The sequence below is a fragment of the Beta vulgaris genome, chromosome 6 (genome assembly GCF_026745355.1).
Source record: "Beta vulgaris subsp. vulgaris cultivar EL10 chromosome 6, EL10.2, whole genome shotgun sequence".
Lineage (NCBI taxonomy): Eukaryota > Viridiplantae > Streptophyta > Magnoliopsida > Caryophyllales > Amaranthaceae > Beta > Beta vulgaris.
In genome coordinates this window covers 71,378,913-71,391,844 of record NC_079207.1, presented here as the reverse complement: position 1 = coordinate 71,391,844, position 12,932 = coordinate 71,378,913, and the positions used below count along the sequence as shown (strand labels likewise).

The 12,932-nt window shown below is 36.8% G+C and overlaps 2 protein-coding genes across 2 annotated transcripts; one reads left to right on the top strand and one right to left on the bottom strand.

Annotated features, from left to right (window-relative positions):
• Window positions 1-3,571: 3,571 nt before the first annotated feature.
• LOC104897964 (SNF1-related protein kinase regulatory subunit gamma-1-like) lies at window positions 3,572-7,415 on the top strand. Its single transcript, XM_010684942.4, has 6 exons — window positions 3,572-3,732; window positions 4,973-5,146; window positions 5,233-5,675; window positions 5,775-6,041; window positions 6,168-6,340; window positions 6,902-7,415. The coding sequence occupies exons 2-6, from the start codon at window positions 4,975-4,977 to the stop codon at window positions 7,182-7,184; spliced, it is 1,338 nt and encodes a 445-aa protein (XP_010683244.1). The 5' UTR covers window positions 3,572-3,732; window positions 4,973-4,974; the 3' UTR covers window positions 7,185-7,415.
• Window positions 7,416-7,946: 531 nt separating this feature from the next.
• LOC104897963 (pentatricopeptide repeat-containing protein At2g02750) lies at window positions 7,947-10,548 on the bottom strand. Its single transcript, XM_010684941.4, has one exon. It carries the CDS (start codon window positions 10,381-10,383, stop codon window positions 8,536-8,538), a length of 1,848 nt encoding a protein of 615 aa, XP_010683243.1. The 5' UTR covers window positions 10,384-10,548; the 3' UTR covers window positions 7,947-8,535.
• Window positions 10,549-12,932: the final 2,384 nt, after the last annotated feature.

The following is a 12,932-nucleotide window of genomic DNA, read 5'->3' as shown; positions in this document are numbered from 1 at the left end:
TAGCTATTGTTATTTGACTGTTAGTTCTAGCATAAAAAGGAACAAGAAGAGGAGAGATGGTTATGTATCTTTTCTTGTGAGTTAAGATATTTGTTTGGAATTTCCATTAACATCTATCATTTTGTGGAAATTTATAAGAAAATTTGACATTAATTTGAAAAATATTTCAAGTGAAAAATTTAGGGTTAATTTGAAAAATATTTCAAGTGAGAAATTGCACATTAATTTGAAAAATATTTCTAGTATATGGGTCGACCATACGAAATCTTATGGGTGTGGCCGGTGATATATAAGCCCAGGTGGAATTGAGCGCTTCTTCTTCCGCGCAATTCTCTTGTGGTCGTTCGTATATGAGAATACACCTAATATATTTCCTCGATTTCTTTTAGTTTACACATTTCACTTTAGGGGAGAACCAAGGAGGAAGTACAAAAGTATGAGGGAAAAACTGAAGAGGTGGAGAGAGAAGCTGAAAACTCAGAGAGAGAAACTAAAAAGTGGGTTAAGATATTAAAAAGTTGATTATATGAATGGAAAAAAGAGGCGAAAATAGATGGGGCATGTTACCAAGAATAGACAAAATAACAATGTGTACTATTAAAAGAAACGGACGAAAAAGAAAAAGTGTGGAGATTAAAAAGAAACGGATCCCTTTCCTTTCTTTAGAGGAATCAGACAAGGAGACCCCCTCTCCCGGCCTTTATCTCTTTATCAAATGCATGCATGGAGCACTTGACCTCTCTTATAAATGAGTGAGGCTTGTAGTGAGTACTCTTGGACACCCTTTGCCTTCTACGAGAACAAGTTATTATCTGTATCTCATCTCCTCTTTGCAGATGACATATTACTATTTGGGGAATAAGCAAATATTAGAATCGCTGACTCTATGCTTCGCACCTTTAAGCTTTTTCATAGTCAATCCGATCTTAAAATAAACCCCCAAAAAAGCTCTATGTATGTACTTCTCCGAAAATACAAACCCTAGGATCATCGATCTTATCTCAAATAGACTTCAAATTCAACCAAGTTTAGACCTAGGTTTATACCTCGGGTTCCCTCTCATTTATAAATGTCAAACCCATTAATATAGCTGAGATGACTCTACGAGTAGAGTTTGAAAAACATACATCTTACAGTATACAGTTTAGTAATTACAGAACCAGAGTAAAATATCTTTCACAAAAGTCATATAGTTATATGAGATGATCATCATGTTCAAGTTATGGTTCGCTATGGATACTAATAACACATATTCCTAAAGCTTTCATGCTGCCTACCGTATATAATCTAAAAGTGATTTCTTTAATAATTTATAAAGTGACCATTCTAACTTATGAAGTGACTCTTTTAGAGTTCAAATTGAGTAAGGCGTGGTATCATAATTTTATTGTAAGACTGTCTTACTTAAGACTTACTACTAATTAATAAGCTATATAATATTGATGGTTATTTTACAGCATTGATTAAATTACATACTATACTTATCTTGGGTAGCTGGAGTAGAACATACACTTTTACTTGAAGGGTACAGATAGCAAAAACGTGCTATGAGGAGGAGCATGCAAATTGCCAAGTTTGATAAGAGTATAATTCATTTAATTATCAAGATCATATCGAGAATAAATTAGGTATGTTCTTATTATTATCGATCATAAAGAAAATGTATTTGGAATTTTTTTTAACAAGGCTTCTAAGTAGATTAAAAAAAAGATTCATTATCTGTTATTTGAAAATGAAACTTATGAGATTATTGGATTGATGATTTTTTTTTTTACTAAATCGACGTAATTTAGATTAAGCTAAGGACCGTGTCCCCGCGAGATAATTGTTTCTACAACCAGAACCATAGGAGTTTCGAGTTTCTGCCTCCACCCGAGTATCTTGTTTAATTAAATTCATACAAACCGGGGTGGGGATCAAAATGCATTCAAAAGGAAAGATTTTTCTACTATCCAATGTTTAATTGGATTGATGATTAAAAAGTAACAATTCACAATGTTAGATCTCTTGTGTTCAAAGACATAATGATCAATTTTAATTTCGTTGATGACTATGATGAGGGGATTTTTTTTTATTAGGAAATTAAGTCGGCCCAAGGGCTATAAGGCTAAGGCATGTAGGAAACACTAACACATTGGCTGGTAAGGCATGCATAGCATGCTAAGAAAATACCCCAACAATATAATGCTGGGAGTACGGTCGAACACCTGACCTAAGGGGCCAAGGGAGAGCACTTTATCCACTTGAGCTAACTCCTATCCTTAACTATGATCGACGAGGGGATGATATCATGAATCATGGTCAAAAATATCTGTATGCTAATTCCTCATGAGGGAGACCTAAATGACTTAGACTTCCACTAGTAGGCCATCATTTGTCATTCTTGTATTTTGGCATGAACTCATGATACAAAGACTGGATCATACATATTTTTAGTCTTGTTAGCAAGTGAGCCAAGTACAGTACACAAAATAGGATTATTTATCATCGCTAGTCGTTATAGTCAATGTCATGGCATCAAGTGATCAAGGGCATCTAAAGTCATGCATGATAATGATGTGTTTAGGAGTTTCTGACTTATTTCGATCTTGTATTTCAAAGACAAAGACTGAAGGTTGAATTCCGAAACCATATCTAAATACTTCTAGTAAATACTACTATGCATGGCTTGTTTTCTGTATGTTAGATCTTTAAGTTATGGTCTAGTTTTGGGATTGTTTTTGGGGTTTGTTATTTATCACTTGTATATATTTAATATTGCTCGTATTTTGCATTTTTTTTAAAAATATTTTTACTTAACAATGTTAAAATTTCAGATTTTTTAAAATTTGAATCGAACCAATTTTTTTTTGTTTCCAGTGGAAACGATCATTTTTCTAGTTCCACCATAGTGGAAATGAAAAAAAAAAAAAGTGGTTCCATGATGAAGGAATCGAGAAAAAGTTATTCCTCCATGATGAAATTAGAATTTAATTTCGATTTCATGAACATTGAAAAAAAATGAAATTACAGAACAGTGAGAAGGAAACTAGGGAGAAAGGGAAAGAGAAACAAGAAGAAGGGGTTGGGGTATTTGCGAAGAGGGGGGATGAAGGGAGAGAGGGGAGGGAGGAGGGGGGGTATGGATGGGGTTGCTACTTGCGGGGCTTGGTCTAGTGGTAAATATCAAGTAAGATTTGGCCTAGTGGTAAAGATTTGGCCTCATTACTTCAAGATTATGGGATCAAATCCCGCTAGGGACTCCTTGCGGGTGAGGTTTCCTTTACCATCCCCCTCCCTTCAAGAAATCTGACTTGTAAACCTGACTAATTATACGTTGTACTTGTGCGAGGTATCAATTCGATAGGTTTTCTTCATCTTACCAAGTTGGGGATGGTTAATCCTAAATCCAAATTGAAAAAGCAAACCAATAAGAATTGGGGCCAATGCAATCTTACTTATCTATATGGACTACCTCTAAGCCAAGCCCATGATTTCTTACAGAAAGCCCAGTTGACCCTCGAACGTAAAATATCCTAAAACTCTTACCAACTGACACGCGTAAGAAATCATACGTGGCGAATTGGGCAATTCTGTGGGAGTTAAACAATCAGAACAACAAACCGCTAATTTTAGAGGGCAGTGAAAAACCAAAATTAATAAACTTTCAATTTCATTTCATTTCATTTTCAAATTTAATGTAAAAATTTATCATCTGATTACTACATCATTCTGGGCAATTTTCTACAACAGGTATCATCTATTTCTGTAATAAATTCATATCTGATTACTGTTTTTTACCACCCTTAAATTATCACCAACATATTTTTGAAACATATAGATTCATGTAATGATCTTATAATTTGAAGATATTCATATGAGAGATATTGATATGTAATGTAATGCATAAAATTGATACAAAAACAGAGTTATTCTGCATTTCTGCATGAAAAACTGGGAGGTGGACCAATGTATAAAAGAAAAAAAAATGAAATGTATGTTTTAATATTGAGGCAAGCATGCTAGAATTCATCTGAATGGAATAGGGTTCTTTCATGTTACTTGTGTGCGGTTGTTGAAACCCATTGAATGCGCACTTGTGGGACGAGGAGAGATCGTTACACTCTATTAGGTAGATGAGTTACTTCTACTATTATCAATTGTATGGAACCTCATTTGGGCTTATAAAGTGGACCAAATCTCTCCTCCTCCTTATTCAGGTGACCCAGGTCCATTTCGTATTGTTTCTAAATTTAACAGCGGTTCCTATCCCTAGATTATGACACCTTATAAACACAATAAATAATTTTCGGAAACGTGACCATATCTAGTATGATACTACCCCCGTTTCTTTTTAATTGTTATACTTTTTGACCTTCGTTTGTGATTTGTTATACTTTTTGACCTTCGTTTGTGATTTATACGTGACTAAAAGCATAGTCATGTGGATCTTTGTTAGATTCGTCTTAGTATATATTTTATTAATATGTATTGTTTTATAATTTTTATAAATACAAAACTAGAGATCATTTTTCCTCAAAGTTTTGTATTGGCATGCGTGAAAAATATAAGTGTAACAATTAAAAAGAAATGGATGGAGTAGTATGCAACTGTTGCGGATGTCAACTTCTTTAGTTGGTAAAATTGTTGGGTGGTACCCATTACTTGTAATACAATAATCGAAATCCTGCTTGAATCGTCTCCTTTGTTGCTCCCTATGAATTGAATTCATTGAGCAACTCCTAAGATGTAGCTATGCAAATAGTACAAAAATTGTTATACAAGGTAGGGAAAGCCATCTATATCAGTTTAATCAGATATTATGATGAAGATCAATGATATGGATTTTTTGAACAATTGAAATAAAGAAGCAAATGTTATTCTTACTTCTTACAACTCCAAGACTATGAATCTGAGATCTTTCTGAAAACGAACTAAATGATCTATAACAAACTGCCGAAAGATTGCCATATGATCTTGTTTGTTCTTGTAGACATGGAGAAATCGCAGGAGGAAACGAAGGAAACTGCCACAGCAGTGAGCAATGATGCTTACTTTGAGACAATTCAGAGCAGAAAAAAGCTTTCCGCTTCATTACAAGAGACGTTGACAGCTGCATTTGCAACCATTCCTGTTTCATCTTTCCCACAAGTCCCTGGTGGAAAAGGTAATTCTCCTAACAACCATAAACATGGCCCTCTTTTCTCGCATTTTCTTTGAATTGATGATGAGCGCGCGCGTTTTCTTCTGCAGTTATTGAAATTCTAGCAGAGACATCAGTTTCAGATGCTGTGAAGGTTCTTTCTGAATGCAACATACTCTCGGCTCCAGTAACAAACCCTGAAAAAGCCTACAGCAATGATTGGAGGGAGAGGTACCTTGGGATTATTGACTACTCGGCAATCATATTGTGGGTTCTAGAAGGTGCTGAGCTTGCTGCTGTAGCTTTATCTGCCAGCTCAGCAACTGCTGCTGGAATAGGGGCGGGTGCTGTGGGGGCCATTGGAGCAATGGCACTTGGAGCCACAGGCCCAGGAGCGGTTGCTGGGTTAGCTGTTGCCACAGCTGGGGCAGCAGTTGCTGGAGGTTTGGTGGTGGAGAAAGGGGTGGCAAAGGATGCTCCAACAGCTGCTAGTCAGTTAGGTGATGATTTCTACAGAGTCATTCTGCAAGAAGAACCCTTCAAGTCAACCAAAGTCAGTAAGCATTTCACATTCTTCAAAGTCACTTGTATACCTGCTGATCCTTAATATCAAGATGTTCAACCGTTGTGTGCTATACCTTTGCCTTTACAGGTCAAAGAAATTGTCAAATCATTCCGATCCACACCTTTCCTTCCAGTTTCAACAGAAAGCAATATGTTGACAGTCTTATTGCTCCTATCCAAGTATAGGATGAGAAATGTACCGGTAATAGAACCCGGGAAGGCAATCATGAAAAATTTTATTACTCAATCTGCTGTTGTGAGGGGCCTTGAGGGGTGTCGTGGACGAGATTGGTTTGATGCCATTGCTGCACATCCCATCTCTGATTTGGGCCTTCCTTTTATGTCCAGTGATCAGGTTATTATTTTTTCTCTCCTGTGTTTAAGTCACCCTCTCATTATCATATGAATTATATGTTTCACATAATAGTGGACTGATAAATCTATAAATGTTGAAATGTGTTGCTTTTGCTTCTGTGGGCAGGTTGTAAGCATTAACAGCAGTGAGCTAATTTTGGAGGCATTTAAGCGGATGAAGGACAACCACATTGGTGGCCTTCCAGTTGTGGAAGGACCCAAGAAGAAGATTATCGGCAATCTGAGCATGAGAGATATTAGATATTTGCTACTCAAACCTGATCTGTTTTCCAACTTCAGGTATATGCTTAGGAAGCAGTATAATTGGTTTTCACAGCAATTTCGTTACGCTTCCTTTTTATGCTCATCATGAAAAATTATAGTATCGTGATTTTGTAATAAGATCTGAAACTTGTGATGGCTGCACCACTTGAACCAAAGGCTATGTTACATGGACTCTAGTTTTCTTAAGCACTCATGTAATATCATCAACACTTATATTTTGGTTAAAACATAAAACTTCATCAGATAGTGGTGGACCTGAACAGCTGAAAATTTTACATGCAGTTCAGGTAAAAAGAAAAGTCAGGACTCAGGAGTAACATAGGGTTTATACTTTGTATGCTGATCAAACATTTTTCAAGTAACTCTGCTGGATTTTTAAGGAAACTATAACTAGCTAATGAAAAAAATCCCTTATAGTAAGTATACTCCAGGATCTCATAAGAGAAAAACATACGAGATGGCGAGACGCAGTGACATACTTACCCCTTATCTGGTCATCCCTGCATTTATCTCTTTTCTGATCTGCAAATTGCTCAAGGGATTGATTTTCACATGCTCTCTCTTTTGGCATTTCAGGCATCTTACAGTAAGTGACTTCATGAAGACAGTTGCCTCGACGAGCCACGAGGCGGGGAAAGTTATGCCTCCAATAACGTGCAAGACCAACTCCACCCTCGGCGATGTTGTCCATAGCTTGGCTTCTAAGTTAGTTCACAGAATTTACGTGGTAGATGGGGAGGAAGATGAAGTTATTGGTGTGATAACTCTAAGAGATGTTATCTCTTGTTTCATCTATGAACCTCCAAATTACTTTGATGATTACTTAGGATTTTCTGCGGAGGAGTTGCTCAAGAGGTGAAAATGTCTAATTTTAAGACAGAATAAATATATGTAAGAAAGGGTGTTGTGCCATCTTAATGTTTATGGCATACAAGAATCTGAATTGCAATTGTTCCTTGATTCACACTTAAAGATCATAGTAGTTTTATTTAAGAATTAAGAGAGACCAGAAAGATTAGGTGCATACTCGCTCTCCAACTCTCGCTTTTAATTCTTTGCTTAAGATTTATAGAAGAAATTTTGTGAAGTATACTTAATTGGTCACTTTGTGATTTATATAACGTATCCTGAAACATGGAAAAATATTATTGGCTTATCAAATTCTCTATCGAGCCGTGAAAAAGATTCAACAAAAGACAAAAACAAATTTACTGTTTGTTTTAGGTCTAAGTAATTCTCGATATTGCAGTAAAAACAAGACGTGTAGGCGGATCAACTCATCAAGTCCCTATTGAAATAGGATCCACATAAGGATAAGTGCTTGCCATTCGTTGGTTATTAGGGATGGCTCGAAAACGTCCAGGTCGAAATATGATTTTCAAATTAAGTCGCGAAAACCTTTTCAATGGTAAGCTGTAAACTACAATATTAAAAATCTACGAGATGATTTTTGGACAAACCAACTGCACCAGAAAAAACTTCTCTGGAATTTTGCGAGATGTAAAAATTATAGTGAAGTGTGTGCAGTGTTAGTTAATTACAACTGACAGTTCTATTCCGTAGTTTATGCTCAGTTATATTGATCACCAGTAAGAAACTCCACAATTTTCTACTAATCTAGTGATGCAAGGAGACAACTTCGTTGATTGTATATATCAAACAAACTGACATACTTCTCATATAGTATGTAGATGAATACTCTTATATAATGTATATTTCAATACAAAATTTTGGACAAAAAAAAACACTCTTTCTGAAATAGATCAGCACATTTCGTCACTCTTGCAGCCGTAGAGCTTACTTACCAGTTACCACTATGAGAATTGGCATGATAATGTAGTAAGCATCTTAATCATCCAAATGTCCTGTAATCAAAATCAACTTGTAGAGAAAGGGAATTGTTTCTCTGTAAGTCTGCAACTTGCAGCAGACAGACTACCTTCTCTTGTGCAGTCGCGAAGAATTCCAGCAGAAAATGCGCTTTCAGCAAACCTTACATCATGTGTCCACAGTTTGCATTTGCTTCTTGATTATCATTTAATTCATACTGCCCAGACACTCCTTAACAAACAGCCGCGTCTTTATCCCCATTGATTTATCATTTTACAGTTGTAGCAGCCAACTGGGATGATAGCGTTTTCATTCTTAGACTCAGTGGGTGTATTTTTGGCTTTTTTGGCTGTTCGTCAGGATGAAAAATGTGGTTCTTTTCAAGGAATTTGTAAACTATAACCCGGATTCTTCTCCAGTCGCTTAACATCAATCATATTCCTAATTCTCTCAACATCATCCCACTTCCCCATTGCTGCATATATATTAGACAAAACGACAAAAGTAGTCGGATTTTGGGGATCTAACTCAGAAAGTTCCTTTGCCATATCTTCGCCAAGCTTCGGATCCAAATGATGGCCCGCAGCGCCAAGCAATGAAGAGTAAACAGAGCTAGAAGTCTCTGGAAGTTTATGTATCAATTCTTGAACTTTCTGGAGGTGTCCAGATCGACCCAATAGGTAAATAATACAAGAAAAATGCTGCGGAGTTGGTGTCAGGCCATATTCTGTAGTCATCATCTCAAATACTTGTAATCCTTTGTCAACTTGACCCGAATGACTGCACACAGACAGCAAGTTGGCAAAAGTGCCGCTATTAGGCTCAACAGTCTCCTTCTGCATTTGATCGAAAATTTCAAATGCAGACACTTCTTCGCCATTTTTTCCGTATCCTGCAATCATCGCATTCCAAAATGCTGGGTCGCGAGGTTTGATCTCAAGGTGGTCAAAAATCCTACGTGCCCAGGTAGATTGTCCACACTTCATGTACATATCAATGAGGGCGGTAGTGAAGAACTCATCATCGTTGATATCAACTCTAGTAACGCGTGCATGAATTTGCTTTCCAAGCTGCAAAGAGGAGATCATGGAACATGCATCCAGAAGGCTAGTAAGAGACTTCAAACTTGGAGCATTTCCTTCTAATAACATCTCAGTGAAGAACTGAATTGCTCTCTCATATTTTCCATGTTTTGAAAACCCACTAATCATCGTATTCCAAGTTGCAGAATCTGGTACCAATCCTTCAGATTCCAGTTCAGAGAACAATTCCAGGGCAGTATCACAATCACCTGTCAAGAACATACCAGCAATGATTGAATTCCATGTAATTAGATTCCTAATATCCTTCATTTCTCTGAATAAATGATAGCCGGAGTAGGAGCCACATTTAGCATACATATCTACAAGTGCAGTTCCAACCATAATATCAAGTTGTAATCCAACTTTTACAGCAATCCCATGAACCTGTCTTCCAAATCTAAGATTAGGCACATTCGAACACGCACTCAAAACTGTAACCAATGTGACTAAGTTAGGAACATCCCCGGAAGACTCAAGCATGTCCTTAAACGCCTTGAAAACAACTCGATAAACACCATTTTCAACTAATCCAGACATAAACGCATTATAACTCACTACATTCTTGTACTTCATCATTCCAAAGGCCCGTGTCGCAGACAACACTTCAAAGCAAGTCATATACATAGTGACAACCCCAGTTGCGACAAAAACATCGCTATCGACACCCATCTTTACCGCCCAACAGTGAACCTGACTACCATTTCCAACAACATCACAAGCCGATAACACACTAGCAATCATAACAGAATTAGGCCTAAACCTCTTCAAACCAACCTCTCTGAACACCAAAAGAGCTTCTCCAAGATACCCATTTTGCGAAAACCCAGATATCATAGCATTAACAGAAGCTTCATTTCGTTGAGGCATTTCATCGAACAGTTTAAGGGCAGATTTGACATGTTGAAATTTCATGTACATATGAGTAAGAGCTGTTGCAATGTATGTATCGCAATGAAACCCAGATTTTATGAGATGGGTATGAAGGATTTGGCCTTGATGAAGGTAGTTAAGTTTGGCGCAAGCTTTGAGAAGACGCGGGTAACAGAAATTGTTGATGGGTGTTGAAGAAAAACGAAGTTGGGAATATAAAAGTAAAGCTTCTTTGTAATTACCATTTGTGACTAATTTTGCAATATTATGACTCATGTGCAGAATTAATTGAGATTTAAAGCTCTAATCCATGAAAATTTGATGTTTGTGTGAAGTAAAATAGGAAGGTTTACGTTACAAGTTCCAGTATAATATGGCGCCAATTAATTTATTTGTTTTGTCTTCTGATCAGTAAGACCTTATGGAAAGGCTCATGTCTTAAGTAGGGATGACAATAGATTTTGGAAGTTACCTTAATTCTGTTTTTTATCGTTTCCACGTAAAATTTTGACACTATTCATATTTAGAGAGAATTTTTTTATATAAAATGATAAAATATAATTTTCTTTTTTCTTTGTGGAGAATGAGATTGAAGCTCGGTGGCCATTCTTATGGTTGTTGTGTATTCTCGACTCATAAGAAGTCGATTACAATTATCTTGGTCTTCTACCTAGGCTCCGTTTGGTAGGGCGTAAAACATTTTCATGGAAAACAATTTACAATGAAAAACACAATTCCAAAATTAGTTTTCCGTTGTTTGGTTCGATGTAAGAAAAATGATGAAGTGAAAGGAAAATGAAAGGGAAAGTAAGGAGGTAGTGAGAGGAGTGTACAAGAGAGATAAGGAAAATAGTTTTCCCTTCATTTTGAAAGGAAAATGATTTTCCATCATTGGGAGAGTAAATTTACCCCAAGGGAAAATAGTTTTACACTTTTTTGCCAACCAAACAATGTAAAATTGAAAATAGAGGAAATTAAAACAGTTTTCCGGGAAAACGTTTTACGCCCTACCAAACGGAGCCCTAGTTAGAATTTAACTAATGGTATCGACGTTCTAGGGGACAGTCAGTCAGAGACGAGTAAGGAGTGGGGATAATGGGTAGGAGAAATTGAGGATTGGGCTTTACAAGGATTTGGTATTACTCATATATGAGTTCACTCATGGTACACCCGGGTGTACTATGAGTATGGTACACCCAAGGGTATTTTTTGTAATAAATTAGAATTTCAGGTGCTCATTTGACACCAAATTTACTCATATGGGCATTTTGCTCATTTGCTCATTTTGTAATAAAAGTGTTTGCGCATTTTCTTAAATGAGTACTAATGTTTGCTCATTTGTTCATTTTGTTCATTTGCTCATTCGCACATTTTGCTCATTTGGAGAAAATAGTCTTGAGTGTACCATGAGCATGGTATATCCAGGTGTACTATAAATATTCTCATTATCATATATTACAATGAGATGATCTCTGACAAATTCGAACATACAAGTATGCTAGGAAGCTTTATAAGTACTTCGTACTATGATCATGAGTGGGATTATATGGGACTATTCGATTCGTGAAATTTTTTACTCTTATCCTAATTGTATTGAAAGTTCTAGAAATCCTTTTTAAAAGTTTTAATAAGAAAAAAAGTTGAGCTTACACAAATTTTATAATTAACTATACTTACTCGTATAATAATAGTACACTCTTTTTATAAATAATAACAGTATATGTACAAATGGATAAAAGAAGGGGACAAAAACACAAAATACTTCCACACATTAGCCTTGATAAGAAAACGAAAAAACACAATATCTACTTTATTCTCTAACGGTGTTTGTGTCTCAGATCCTGCAGGTATTCACAAGGAGGCAATTTCCTATTTTAAAACATTATTCAAAGAAGAGTACCCCTCGAGGCCGGTTATTGAAGATCTGAATTTCAATAAAATAAATCCTGAGCAAGCATCTTTCCTGGTATCTCCATTTAGCCGCACTGAAATAGAGGAGGCAGTGGAATCTTGCAACGCCCAAAAGGCCCCTGGGCCGGATGGGTTTAATTTCAGATTCATAAAAGAATCATGGGAAGTGATAAAAGAGGATGTGTTCAAGATTTTTGATGAGTTCTGGGCCTCGGGTAAGCTTCCAAAAGGTTCAAACGTGGCCTTCATAGCTCTGATTGCAAAAATAGAGACTCCAATGGGCCTAAAAGACTATAGGCCAATCAGCATGGTGGGATGTATATACAAAATGATCTCCAAACTTTTAGCGAGAAGGCTCCAAAGTGTAATGCACTCCGTGATTGGGCCTCACCAATCATCCTTCATCGCGGGTCGTCAGATTCTAGATGGTGCACTGATAGCGGGAGAAATTATTGATTCACATAAAAAGAATAAAATAAAATCCACCATCCTCAAATTGGATTTCCATAAGGCATTTGACAGTGTGGCATGGAGTTTCCTAGAATGGACGTTGATACAGATGAACTTCCCGGTCACGTGGAGATCATGGATCTTATCTTGTGTGAAAAGTGCCGCCGCCTCCATACTTATCAATGGATCCCCTTCTTCGACTTTCAAACTGCATAGAGGACTTAGGCAAGGGGATCCACTATCCCCTTTCCTATTTAATTTGATAGTCGAAACGCTTAGCTTATTGATCCAAAAAGGGGCGGCGCAAAATCTATGGGAAGGAGTTGAAGCTTCAAAGGGGGGCCCAAAAATCACCCACCTCCAATATGCAGATGATATAGTGATATTCTGCCCTCCAAGACTCGAGTATCTCCTTAACTTAAAAAAAGCTCTCATCTTGTTTCAGGTAATCTCAGGACTTCAGA